The 15,245-nt window shown below is 22.9% G+C and overlaps 4 protein-coding genes across 4 annotated transcripts; 3 read left to right on the forward strand and 1 right to left on the reverse strand.

Moving 5' to 3' along the window:
• Positions 1-1,072: 1,072 nt before the first annotated feature.
• Positions 1,073-3,898, forward strand: PY17X_0814200 (seroreactive antigen BMN1-9B; the record flags this gene model as incomplete). The annotated part of the gene is made up of 1 exon (XM_718561.1): positions 1,073-3,898. One exon carries the CDS (start codon positions 1,073-1,075, stop codon positions 3,896-3,898), a length of 2,826 nt encoding a protein of 941 aa, XP_723654.1.
• Positions 3,899-5,461: 1,563 nt separating this feature from the next.
• On the forward strand, positions 5,462-6,196 carry PY17X_0814300 (small nuclear ribonucleoprotein Sm D3, putative; the record flags this gene model as incomplete). Its single annotated transcript, XM_022955691.1, has 3 exons — positions 5,462-5,557; positions 5,692-5,772; positions 6,023-6,196. 3 exons carry the CDS (start codon positions 5,462-5,464, stop codon positions 6,194-6,196), a joined length of 351 nt encoding a protein of 116 aa, XP_022811935.1.
• Positions 6,197-7,493: 1,297 nt separating this feature from the next.
• PY17X_0814400 (helicase SKI2W, putative) lies at positions 7,494-11,570 on the forward strand (the record flags this gene model as incomplete). Its single annotated transcript, XM_718563.1, has 1 exon — positions 7,494-11,570. One exon carries the CDS (start codon positions 7,494-7,496, stop codon positions 11,568-11,570), a length of 4,077 nt encoding a protein of 1,358 aa, XP_723656.1.
• Positions 11,571-11,880: 310 nt separating this feature from the next.
• PY17X_0814500 (SET domain protein, putative) lies at positions 11,881-15,147 on the reverse strand (the record flags this gene model as incomplete). Its single annotated transcript, XM_718564.2, has 1 exon — positions 11,881-15,147. The coding sequence occupies one exon, from the start codon at positions 15,145-15,147 to the stop codon at positions 11,881-11,883; it is 3,267 nt and encodes a 1,088-aa protein (XP_723657.2).
• Between the last annotated feature and the right edge of the window lie 98 nt (positions 15,148-15,245).

Consider the following 15,245-nt stretch of genomic DNA (forward strand, 5'->3'; position numbering starts at 1 on the left):
AGTACCATATACATAACAATATTATATATTAATAATTTTATTGTGCGTTGCAAATTTTTTACATTTTTATATTTTATTATTTATATAATATATATATATATACATATACATATACATTACAATATATTATATTATACCCTTTTTCATTTCTCTTTAATTCGTTCATTTCATATTTGTGTAAATTTTGTAAATCATTTTATATAGTGCAATATAAATTATGTTTAATATTTACGCTTTAACAATTTTTATAATTTTCCGTGCTATTTTATTTCATAATTGTTTTTTTATAAAAATTTTCATTTTCGCAAATACCTTTCTATATATAATAAAATAGTTATATTATTAATGAAAAAAATATAGATATTGTTATTTACACGAACGCACACTTTTGACATAAAATATATTTATGAGTGCAAATAATTATTAAATGCAAATTTCATAAATAATTATTTTAATGTAGTAAAAATTTGAAGTATATATATATATTAATAACTCTGTGTGCGTTTTTTGCATATTTATTCATTTATATAATACATATAAAAAGATAGTATAAATTCAGTATGTAGCAATTCGGCTGAGTTAAAAATAGACAGATAGTTGGAGCTTCATCAACTTACTGTACCTGTATCTACGTATAATTTATTGTTATATATATATTTATGTATCTCTATAACAACTTTTAAACATTTTTGATGTTATTTATCTTAATATATAAATAACCCTTTTTGAGAATTACATAATATATAGTTATTATTCCCTTTCCCCTGGAAAATATAATAGCTAAAAATAAAAGGAATTAAAAAGTGAATTTATTGTTTATTTTATTTACCATATGTATATGCTAAGTATAGACTAATTTTTTTAATAACATATTGCTTTATTTATATTTTAAATTAAATATTTTAACATGTTTACCGTATAGATATGTGTGGACATAATATATAACTATTTTCACATATATTTAATGTTTTATCCATATTATAATTCATCATTTTGTATATTATTTTCACGTATGATTAGATATATTTTTATTTCGATATTTCTTTAACCCCTCAAGTAAATTTTATAAATAATGATAAATGGTCGAAAAAATAAAAATATAAAAACCAAAAACTATGTAATAAATGTTAATTGCTATACATGGATAAATAATAACCATGGATTATTCGATTATGAAAGTGACAATTTTTATAAAAAATGCTTTAAAATAAAATGCTTATATAATTATTATTATATATTAAAAGATGATATAAATGTGGAGGTAAAAAATGAAGAAGAAATAAATAAAATATCGTTAAATAATACAAATTTAAAAGTAATATGTAAAATAAAATATACAAATAATAATTACCAGTTAATTCCATGTATTGAAAATTTATACGATGAGAGAAATGATAATAAAAATAATTCTGAAGAAAACGAATCAAATGAACAGAATGAAGCAAATAAATTCTGGATTATTGTTAAATATTTAAAAAATAAAACATCAATATTACATGAAAATGATATAATAAAACTAGGAAGAGTTAAATTAAAAGTTAAAAAAATTATAACTAATATTCAGCAAGAAAAAGAATATAACAAATCTTTATCTCCATTTGATGAAGATGAATGCGAAACAGCTGCACCTGAGCTAGAGCATTTTGCAAGAATTAATAATGATGGAATACTTGAAGGGGGAATGGCAGATGTAAATATCATGTCTAATCATTTTGTAAGTGGAACTATTAATCAAAATATACAATTTGGTGATAATAATACTCCCGATAAAGATGTTTGTATTAAATGTGGTACATTAAGTGATAATTTTGATTCCAATTCATATGCTTTATATAATTATATAAATGATTCTGAAGGTAATGAGCTTGATAATAATAATAATAATAGTAGTAGTAGCAATGGCATTATCCGTTCAGAAAATTATTCTCTGCGTCGTGATGAAAATGATAAAAGAGAAGATAACATAGATATACCTGGTCATAATTATATGCTTAAAAATAATACACCAAATGAAGTAACAATTAATACGAGAGCCAAAATAAACAATACAGTGGGGTCCCCTAAAAATAGCATACAAAAAAAAGTAAATATAATAACTGAAAAAAATAATATTCCTTCAAAATTAATAGATTCTGATTATTCATATAACAATTTTTACTCAAATGTAAAAAACAATGATAATAATAAAACTTCAGAAAATGAACACGGGAGTCATATAAGTAATAATTTTGATAATAACAGTATATTTTTGAAAAAATATGATGAAAAAAATTATTCAATTCATTTAAAAGATCAAAAAAATGGGGATAATAATTGTGATTGCAATAATAATGTATGTGAAAAAAAAGACAATATAATATGTCCTCATCGAAATAATGAAAATAATAAAGAAAAGGAAAATTCAAAAGCAGTTAAATTTAGTAATGTCGAACAAAATGAAAACTTTGAAAATAATAGAAATAAACTTAATGAGGATAAAAAAAATACAAATATTAATATGATAAATCATGTTAATATGTCTGATGAAACAGATAAATCAAATTTTGTTAACTATACTTCTAATATGCTTGAAAAAGAAATTGATGATAGTATATATGATAATGATGATGATTATAGTATTTACGATTATAACGTGAATAGCAAAAATTCCATAAATGGTAACATGAAAAATGGAGAAACTGGTAATGATGTGAATTTGTGTAAAGGCGATTTGCAAGGAAATGCAAACAATAATAATATTAATAATATATACGATAATACAATAGATAAAATGAAAGAAGGAATGAAAAGTGCATCATATAATTCATTAAATATAAATACATTGAATTGTGGAATACCAAGTTTGTATAATTGTAGAATATGTTTATGTGAATATGAGAATGAAGACAACCCTTTAATATCACCTTGCAAATGTAAAGGTTCAATGAAGTATATACATTTAAATTGTTTACGTACATGGATGAAAGGAAGATTAAATGTAAGAAGTGATGGTGACTCTACTGTTTCTTTTTTTTGGAAACAATTAAATTGTGAATTATGTAAATTTCCATATCCAACATATATATCTGTACAAAATAAATGTTTAGAATTATATGAAATTCCCAAACCTGAATTACCATATATGATTATAGAATTATTAAATGATAAAAGTAAAGGTTTTTATATTGTTAGTTTAGCTAATGCAAAATCTGCTCGAATGGGAAGGGGGCATGATAGTGATGTTCGGGTAAATGATATATCTGTTTCGAGATTTCATGCACTTATTAAATTTTTAAATGGAAATTTTTATATAGAAGATTGTAAAAGTAAATTTGGCACATTAATCCAAATTAGAAGACCTGTTTTTTTTAATATTCGAAGAAGTAAATTTATAGCCTTACAAATTGGAAGAACTGTAATGTATATATATATGAAAAGAAAAAATTGGATGTTTTTGCCCGTTTGTTTAAAACTTCCAAGAACTAAGGATGATGATGTTAGTGCTTTGGACAACTTTTCTTCAAAGCTGCTTGTAGATAATAGTTTGAATATTTCCAACAATAATTTTGAGTATAATTTGGTGTATAATCCTAGTGAAAATGATCCAAGCGAAGGCGACCATCAAGATTCCAACGAAAATCGTAATGAAAATCGTAACGAAAATTGTGACCCAAATTGTGACGCAAATCGTGATCAGAATGATGTTAATCAAACTCATCCTCACAATTCACCTAATAATAGTAAAACTCTTGGAATAAATCTTAACAGCACTGGAAGTATTCATAATACTACAGTCAATGATATGCCAATAACTCAAAGTAACGAAATAAACGACCAGAATAATTTCAAAAATGATGAAAATAATAATTCAGCTAGCAAAAATGCTATGAATCGAAATAATTCAAAAAATTGCTATTAAAATTATTTCGTTTTTTCTTTTTCTTTTTTTTGTTCACTTAGTTGAATCTTCACTGACTTTATTTGCATGCCATTATTTATTATGATTATTTGTTTTTTTTGTATGTATTGTTTTGTTTTAATATCCATAAATATAGTGCAACTATAATCCCTTTATGTGTATATATATATATTATATATGTATACAAATTTTCTCATGTTTTCGTTTTCATAAAGTAGAACATTTATAGAAAATGAACAATTATAAATAATGATAAAATAATTATATGTATACATTTGAATCATGTGATTTATTTTTTTTTTTGATAAAAAATTCAATTCCAGTAGGAGTGTTGTACTTTTATCGATATTCCTATGTAAAATAAATTAAGTATAAGCAGACAAATTTTTTTAAGTATTTTATGGCCCCAAAAAATAGAAAAAAATATTTTTGTCTATATACACCCTCATATATATTATATATCCACTTTTCGAAATATATTTTTACGTATTTTGTTTATAGTTTTCCATGTTAAGGTAAAATAATATAACCCCCCATTAGTGTCACTATTTTTTATACAATATTGAGTGTATATCTCCATGGACATTTCCTTAAGTGTATAATTCATATATGATTTTATTACTATATAATTGTTACTTATAAATAAATATATATGCATATATATTAGACCCAATTATTTGGTGTTTGGACATAAATAGAAATAATAATTTTTCACAATTTTTGAATAAAATAAAATTAAAAAAAAAACATAAAAAAGTGAATAATTAAATTGCTTGAAATAAATAAATGTTATAATAATAAAACACATTTACATAAGTATAACTAAAAGGTAGTAAATATTTGTAGGAAGCATATAATATATGTACATGTTTTTTCGCATTTTTTTCAAACTATTTAAATATAAAACAAATATAACAGAATATACATATTTGTTAAATAAAAATATAACAAAAAAAAGTATTAAAACATTAAAATATTAAAATTTAAAAAAATAATAATACAATAAAATAATAGCCGAATTTGTTTATACTATATAATACATATGCATATTACTTATTCCAATTATCTCCATTTTTGTATACATATTTATTATATATACATTTCTTTTTTAGTATCGTATTTTCCCATAATTTTTTAAATATTCCAAAGGAAGCTACATTATTTATATTTTTTTCATTTATCTATACAAAATATAAATATATATAAATACATACATGAATAAATATAAGAGTAAAATAATAATCATTGTATGATAATTAATATGTTGTAAATAATGGAATAGAGTCCGTTTGTATAAATAAATCATTTTCTCTTTTTTGTAATTTTTTTTATGAACTATAAGTGATTTTTTGTAAATGAAACAATTCCTTATATATATTTAACAATTGGAACTCCTCTTTTTAAATTGATAATGATATATTAAGAAAAGGAAAGCCTATTTGATATTGTCAAAATAACAGAATATATATATATATAAGCTCGACTTATTTGTGAAACGATATACATATATACATACTGTTTTATTTGCCTTTATATTTGTATACATTTTTACGTCTGGAAAAAATGTCAGTAGGAACCCCCATTAAATTAATACATGAAGGAATAGGCCATACCATATCAGTTGAAACAAAATCCGGAATCCTTTATAGAGGAATATTGGTATGTTCACTGACGACATGTACAATTTATGTTCCTTTATGTTAATTTTGTACTTTTTAAAAAGTGTATATGTATATATACATTCATAGATATATGAGTAATATCTTAAGAATCCATTATTTTTTTATTTTTAGTTATTCGCAGAAGATAATATGAATTGCTTGCTATCAAATGTTACAGTTGTTAAGCAAGACGGAAAGCAAATTTTGTTAGAGGTATGTGAAAATTCGAAAAAAATCACAAAACAGTAAAAAAATAAAATGCATAAAATTGGGTTAAACCTAAAAAAGGACAAAAGAAGTTACCATTATACATATTGTTCTTTATAGTTTCGTTTTTCTACCATCATTACGAAATTTTCAATTTTATACTTCAATATGCTTAACTATTTATCATATCATTAATACATTTTTCGCATCCTTGGTACATATGTACAAATCATTTATTTCATTTTTCTTTTTACAGCAAGTTTATATAAGAGGAGGCAGTGTTTCATTTATGATTTTTCCAGATATGCTTAGATATGCCCCAATATTTAAAGTAAATAAATCAAAGGCTAAGACAAATTTTGCAACTATTAGAAGAGCAATGGAAGCACATGCTCGAATAGCTTCAAAAAGTAAAGACTTGAAGGCATAGATAACCCATTGACTATTGTTATTATTAATCTAATTAATTTTATCTCTTAAATTATTTTATTGAAAACTATTTTTTTTTTTTTTTTTATTTATTTTTTAAAGCCAATGTTATTATTAACTCTTTTAAATCACTATATACCTTTTTTAACTGTGTTTTATTTTACATAAAAAAGAAGTTATTTTCACAAAACGCATTAACTATTAAAATTTTATGTTTATAACAAAAAAAATATAAAAGAATATGATTTATGCATGCATATAAGATTAGCATATATCTATAGAAAATATGTCGTTTTACTCATTTTTATATATAATACTGATTATTATTATACATATATAATGTCGCATTTAAAGAGCTTTTATCAATTGACACTTAAATAAGATCATTTATGATGTATATACTATTACATTTTATTATTTTTTTAACAAATTTAAATATTTTTTTAAATGCCATCCAAATTTTTCATGTACCAATGTTGTCATATTTTACTACACATTTGCGATTGTAATAAAAATTATTAGCGAACAGGTAAAATCAGGAAATTATTAATAAGTAGTATTGCGCAAAAAAATTAAGAAAAATAAATATAATAACAACAATAATATATTATACAAAATAAATGGAAAAAATGATATGGAAATATATGCTTATATAAATATTTTATATAACTTTTTTTTTCTCTTCATAAAAATAACATTGCATAGGAAGCGGAATTCTCAAATAAAATCGTGACATTTACTTTTGGTATGTTTTTTTATTCTTTTTTATTTTATTTTTTCTTTCCGCTTTAATTTATAATAATTTAAATGAGGTAACGAACAAAATATAATGTTATATATGTTTCTTAAATTAAAAAAAAAAAAAAAAACGAAAAGTAGCCCTATGCTTTTATAAATATTTTTTTACTTTTTTGTATTTTTTTTTTCAAGCTGCATTTTGTTTTATTTTACATGTCCTTTTTATCACAATACGTGTATATTGCATAGATATGAGAAATATAATTATCATATTTTTACTTTATATTAGTATACATATGAATATACGTATGAACAACTATATATGATTTATTTTTTTTGTGTTTTATAATAATGGCTAGTCCACGTATATACAAATATGCTCGAATATAGCTATAAACTACTCAAGCATTTAATATATGTTTATATGCATATATATTTACATATATCTATATATATTTTCATACGCCTGTTATTATTGTATAAACAAAATAACTTTGCGTATGAATAAATAGCATGTAAAATACTATTATTATTACTATATATATTTTATATATTTTTTAATGGCATATTTATATTCGAATTTGTCCGATTTTTGGACGAGTGATGATGAAGAAGATGGGGAGCGAACTGACGAAGATTTCGATGAGGATTCAGAAAATAATTATAAAGATGATACAAATAAAAATTATATAAATGAAGAAAGAAAAAAAAATAATAATGAAAATAATGAAAATAATAAAAATAATGAATTTGAAAAAAGGGAAGATGAAGAAGAGTTACAAAATACTTGGAACATACACAACACCAATGATTGTTCCCCCACATCTGCTACTTCAAATATGAACACCAATGCTGTGACGGGGGGTGAAACAGCTTTGGATTTAGCAGATTTATTGAACGATTCTAGAAATGAATTATTTGATAATATACCGATCTCTAGTATTTTACAAAATTATGATATAAACAATTTTATTTATAATGACAATCTATTAAAATATTGTGAAGCGGGTGTAACTATAAATAATGAAAGTTCCTGTAATGAGCCTCTAACATTAAATGAGGAATTTAATTTTAATTGTTATAGTCATTTTGATTATATAAATCCCCCAAATATTAAATCTTCTTATACATCTACAAAAGATAAAGAATCAAATGCTATGGATTTAATAAGTATCGAAAATGGTGAAAACAATTTTATAGATATGTGTATCCAAAATAAAGACGAACTTAATCATAAAATTAAAGACATTTCTGTAAAAGAAATTTCGAACGAAATGGCGAAGGAAGAATGTATGCAAGAAGACGAAAAAAAAATAAGCAATGAAATAATCAACGAAACGATGAAAAAATTAGAGGTAATACCTGAAAAACAAAATGTAAAATACATAAGAAAAAAATGGGTGATTGAAGACAATGAATCTGATGTATCTAACTTTTCTAAAAATGATTTACTACTAAGTTATAATTTTGAACTTGATGATTTTCAAAAAAGATCAGTAAAACATATAAATAATTTTAAACATGTATTTGTTGCAGCACATACATCAGCAGGTAAAACATTAATAGCAGAACATGCTATAGCATTATCAATAAAATTAAATAAAAAGGCAATTTATACAAGCCCTATAAAAGCTTTAAGTAATCAAAAATATTATGAATTTAAAAATATATTTAAAAATGTTGGAATAATAACCGGTGATGTAAAAATGAATGTTAATGCAAATTGTCTAATTATGACTACAGAAATATTACGAAATTTATTATATTTAAATGATAATATTATTAATAATATACATTGTGTAATTTTTGATGAAGTACATTATGTAAATGATGAATTTAGAGGAGTTATATGGGAAGAGTCAATAATAATGCTCCCTCCACATGTCCAAATAGTATTATTAAGTGCTACTGTTCCTAATTATTTACAATTTGCTGATTGGGTTGGTTTTACAAAACAAAAAGAAGTTATTGCAATTTCGACAAAAAAAAGACCAGTGCCATTGTTGCATTATATATATGCTCACGATTCTCTATTTTTAATTATGGATGAAAAAAATAAATTTTACTCATCTGCTTTTAAAGAAATATATATTAAAATTAGAGAAAAGGAAGAAGCGGGGAAAAAGGGAAAAGAACTAATGGGATCATCACATGGAGGAAAAAAAAAAATGTATTATTCTGATCCCAAAAATAATAAGGATAATCAAATGGAAAAACAAAATAAAACAGGTACTACTAATAACTTGGGAGACAAACAAAATGACACAGTAAAAGGATATTATCAATATTGCAAGCAAAAACAAAAGCAAAGAATGTTTCAAAATGAAGCTAACATGAAAACTGAAATTCAAAAATTACAAGCTCTTATTAAAAAATTAGATGAAGATAATAAACTTCCAGTTGTTTTATTTTGTTTTTCTAGAATAAAATGTGAAACATATGCAAAAAGTATGCCACATTTAAACTTTTTAGATAATAAGAAAAAATCTAAAGTACATTTATTTATAAAAGAATCGGCTTCCAAATTATGTGATCAAGATAGAGAATTAAATCAAATAAAAATATTATCAAAATTATTGGAGAATGGTATAGGAGTTCATCATAGTGGTTTGTTACCAATATTAAAAGAAATTGTTGAAATTTTATTTTCAAAAGGTTTAATAAAAGTATTATTTGCAACTGAAACATTTGCTATGGGTATTAATATGCCAGCTAAATCAGTTATCTTTACTTCGATTTATAAACATGATCATTTAAAAAAAAGAATATTAACATCTTCAGAATATACACAAATGTCTGGTAGGGCAGGAAGAAGATCATCTGATTCATATGGATACGTTTATATTTATTGCTCTGATAATATTCCTGATCAAGTACAATTAACAGAAATGATGATGCAAAAAGCAGTTAGCTTAAAAAGTAAATTTAAAGTTACATATAATATGATATTAAAATTGTTAATAAATAAACAAATTAATATTGAAAAAATGTTATTCAGTTCATTTTTAGAAAGTTGTAGAGCATTACAAATACCTTTATTTAAAAAAGATTTAAAGAGAAAAAAAAAAATGTTACAAAATATTAAACAAGTTGAATGTGTATATACAAGTGATTTGAACCAAATTGCACCGATAGAAAATTATGTATATATAGATCATAAATTAAAAAATATCGGATTAAATTTACATAAAAAATTATTCGATATGAAAAATAGTAATGCTTTTGTTGTTGGAAGAATTATGCTTCTAAATACTATTGATCTATTTCGTAGTTCGGTTTATGCTGTTTATTTAGGATGTGATAAAAGCAGTAATAAAAAAAAAAATAATAAAGTAAATTTTGCTCAAAATAGTATTTTCTTTTTTCAAAATGATAAAGAAGAAAATGAAATAATGGAACGATTTTTCTTTTTATTTATTTTACCTGATTTTATCGGATATGGTGATTTGACAAATAATACTGATTCTACTAATGTCAACAAAAATGGTACGAATAATTCAACAGCCGTTTCTAATGAAAATACAAATACAGAAAAAACTCAATTGACTTCAGAAAATATAAATATGTACGAAAATTATAAAAATGTATTTGCATGTACTAACAATAAAAAGGATATAAATATTATTTACCACTCCACATTCGATAGTAATGATATGAATAAAAAACATTTTGTTGTATGTTCAAATGTAGGTATAGAAAATATATCTCTTATTACAAATACTATAATAAAAATACCAAATGTTAGTACAAATGCGCTTTTAAATAATCCTAAAAATTTATTATTATATACATTGGAATTAGATAGATTAATAAAAAAAGAAACATTTGAACCGTTTACTTTAACAAAAATGTTAAAATCGTTAAAGTGTGAATTTTATTCTGTACTTATTAATCAATCTGATTATTTAGACAGTTTAAAAAAATCTCTTTGTTATAACTGTAGTCTAAAAGATGAACATTATGAACTTGTCTGTAAAAAAAACGATTGTATAAATGATATTGAAAACATTGAAAGAAATATAAATGCAAAATCATTAAATTTATATGAAGATTTAGAAGGAAAATTAAATGTTTTAAAACATTTTTCATTTATTGATGATGACAATAATTTAACAATAAAAGGGAAAATAGCTAGTTATATTACATTAACAGATGAAATAACATTAACACAAATTATTTTTGAAAATGTTCTTAACAATTTAAATCCACCAGAAATTGCAGCTGTTTTATCATGTTTTGTTTCACCAGAAAAAAAGGTAGAAGAATCACCAGATCTTACTCTAAATTTACAAGATGTTAAATTAGCTCTAACAAATATTCATAGTAAATTTGAAGAATTTTATAAAGTTATACGACTTAAAATTAGCACAGAAGAACATTGGAAATTATGTAATTTTAAACTAATGTTTATAGCATATAAATGGGCACTTGGTGTATCATTTTCAGAGTTATTAGAACAATCAGAATTTGAAGAAGGTTTGATTGTTAGATCTATACAGCGATTAGATAACTTATGCAGAAAGGTTAGAATCGCTTTCTTGTATCTTGGAAATGTCGATTTGGCGGAAAAGACTGAAAAGGCTTCTCTTCTTTTACGACGTGACATTGTGTTTACTACGTCCTTATATTTGCAGTAACGTCTTTTTTCTCTTCAAAATTGGCACGTGCCTACATGCTTTTATTTTTATTTTTTTTTCCACTATTTGTTATATGAACTCATTTCTTACATTTCCATATAAAATTTACTATCATTCGCATGAAAAACTTAATTTGTTCACGTTTATTTATTTATCAAATCAGCAAATAAAGAGTAATAGTTTTATCATATTATGTCACATATACCGATTATTTGCGTTGAGACTTCGAATTGAAACGTTGTTATCGGTGCCAATACATAATAATATATGTATATGTGATCGAATATGATAAATCATAGACTCATAAATTTCAATAAAAATGGTTCGTGTTCATATTACTTTTGGCTAATTCAGCTAATGAAAAAAGTATTTTTATATTTTGGGGCCCTGAATTATTAATTTGTTCACAACATATTTTGAATGAATATAACAAAGAGATATAAGATATGTCCCATGGACCATATTTCTGCTTAATTAATTCTAAGAATCCCGATTTTGCAAAATCATAAAATGACTCATAATTATATGTATATATCAATATTATTAAAAATTTCAAAACTAATGGCACCAAATCGGTATGAATTGTATATGGACAATTTATTTGAATAAAATCTAAAAAACTATGAAATGATTTAAAACCTTTTAAAAGTATTGCTTGACTTGGAACATCACTTTTCTTATGATCTTTATAACAACTACAATTATTATAATCACTATAATCAATATGGTTATTATTATATAGAGAGAAAGATAAATCTGCTATTAAATAATTAAATGCTGCATATAGCCAATGTTTTTTTCCTAATATTGCTATGACATATAATAAGGATTTCTCTATTTTGCTTATAATAGATTCAATATCACATTTCTCATTATTTATTTTCTCCTTTATAATTGTATATTCTTTTATAAATAATGCTTCGCTTGATAATGGTATTGAATATTCAGAAATATTTTCTATGCATTTATCACATTTCCATGTATTATTATTATGCAATTTACAATATCCTATTTCTTCCTCTACATTTTTTGTATTTAAAATGTCTAATAAATTGCTATCTAAATTTATATTATTTTCTAAGCTACTAACCTTGGACAATTTATAATTTGGTTCTATTTCATTTTTCTTTTTAGTATCATCAGAATTATTATCCAAAAGGGTCGAATTTAAAAGGTTGGGTTTTTGAAAAATATGATCATCTTTTTCAAATTTTTTTCCTTTATTACATATTCTATTATTTCCTTGTGTTGAAAGTGGGATATAATTATTAATTTTTTCGGGGAATGAATCTGAATCATTTTTTATACATTTTGTTATTTTACCCAGATTACCACAATATGTTTGATGTTTATAATATTGATTTTCCTCATTTTCCTTTTTACACCCTTTAAGTGATTCACTTCGATATGCACAATTGTTTATGTTTATATTTGTCGTATTGTCAAACATATTACTTCTCTTATTAGTCGATTTTGAATAATTTATTTTATTCATAGAAATATTATCATTTAGTTCTTCGCTTTGCATATTTCCGTTGTCCACTGGTTTTGTTTTTTTTGAAGTTTGTTCTAACGTATTAACTTCAAAATTTCCAACTAATTGACCTCCCAACTTATATTTTTCATTTTCTAATAAAAGTTCATTTTTAGTTTCCATTGCTTTTTTATATTGTTCATCAACTTTGTTTGTAACATATACATATTTGCAAAATGAACATAATATATTTCTGTTTTCATCTATAATTTGCAAACATCTATTACATGAACAGATTATATTTTTAATATCATTTAATTTCTTTTTTCTATATTCAATAGAAGCATATAATTCATTAATAAAAGAAATACTAATTTCATCGTACATATTTATTTTTCTCATCGCTATAAAACATATTTTATTATTATCCATAAAACAATAACTACTATTTGGAAAACAACTATGGTTTAAAAAATATGCCGTTTTAAAAAGAAGTATATTATTTTTGTTTTTTGGTGAAATAAAAGAATTTTTTAAAATATCTGTAAAGGCTTCAAATTTTATTAAATTATTAATATATTGTTCATCGTCTGTTGTTTCTCTTTTGAAAAAGTCCGCTTTAGAAGATTCTATTTTTGTGTAATTTATTTTTTCAGTATCTATTTTTGGTACATAGACTTCAGAAAAACCTATATTAGATAAACTGCGTTTATAAGTATTTCCTTCTTTTATTTCTCCAAAATTAGAAGGTTTTTCTATAATATAATCACTTTCATAGTTACTTCTATCTCGGTCTTGATATGATATATAACGGTTTTTATCTTCATTTTGATCCGGTTTCTTTAATATACTATTTTTATTTTGATGATATATTTCAATATTTTTTTTTTTATTCTTTTTATTTATATTAATAAACTCTGTAATATAGTTTAATTGAATTTTCTGTTCATTATCTAAAGAATTAAATGTTTCCCATAAATCATTTAAGTCAATTGAAGTTTCTAAAAAACTATCTTCGATAAATATAACATCTCCGATTTCGATATTTTTATTAGCAACTAATTTTATTTTGTTACATTCTTTGTCTTGTATCATTATAATATTATCATATTTCTCTTTTGTTAATACATTTTTAATAGACTCTGATTGAAATATAATTTCATTTTCTATTTCATATCCTATTGTGCTTACATCTCGTTCAAACACTTTTTTTATTATATTTCCATCAGAATAATGGACATAATTTTGTTCACAACTATTTTTATTGACCCTACTATCTTCTATTTTTTTATCATCACCTATGTAGGTATGTGTATCAACAATTTGAACTTTTTTATTATTACTTTTTTTATTTCTTCTATCACAACTATTAAAGCCACATAACCAAAAACCGTTATTTCGTATTCTATCATCCCTTTTTTGGTAATCTAATTTATTTGGACAAATATTTTTAAAATCCATATGACTTTCTAATAAGGCATTCTGTTTTTGTTCTTCAAATTCTATTACATTATTTTTATTAATTTTTTTTAAATAGTTTTTTTTTTTTTCATGATTTAATTCATTATAAGTTTGTTTTGTATATTGTAGATTATTTACATCTTTTTGACATTTCTGATCTCGTATATTAACATACTTTTTTAATTTACTATCCCATATTAAATCGTCAAAAGTTACTTGATTATTTTTTATTCTTTTTCCTTTTAAAAATGCATATTTTTGCATATTTAAATACCTATTTTTCTTTAGTTGCTCTTTTATTGTTTTTTTTTCTTCTTCTTCATAACATGCACTCTTTGCATTTAGTTTAAAATCAAAAGGGTTGTTTAATAACAATCCACATTTAATATGATTTTTTAATAAAGGAATAATTACTTCTGAATTATTATTTATTATATCATATTTGTTAGAATTCACATCTTTTAATTCATCTTTTACTATATCATTGAAATAATCGAGCCATTTTCTAGGATGATTAGCTATATTTTTTTGTCTCTCATTTTTTTCCGATTTTTTTTCATATTTTCCTCCTTGTAATTTTACTACACGTGAACAAAAACCAACTTCGCTCGCATTTTCTAAAATCTTAATTAATGTAGACATTTTTTTATGTTATATATATTTTTTATACAATCAATGGGCTTAAGTGAAAAATGAAAAATTAGGAGCTCAAAAGAATTAAAAAAAATAGAAAGAAAAAT

This window comes from Plasmodium yoelii (assembly GCF_900002385.2).
Source record: "Plasmodium yoelii strain 17X genome assembly, chromosome: 8".
Classification (NCBI taxonomy): Eukaryota; Apicomplexa; class Aconoidasida; order Haemosporida; family Plasmodiidae; genus Plasmodium; species Plasmodium yoelii.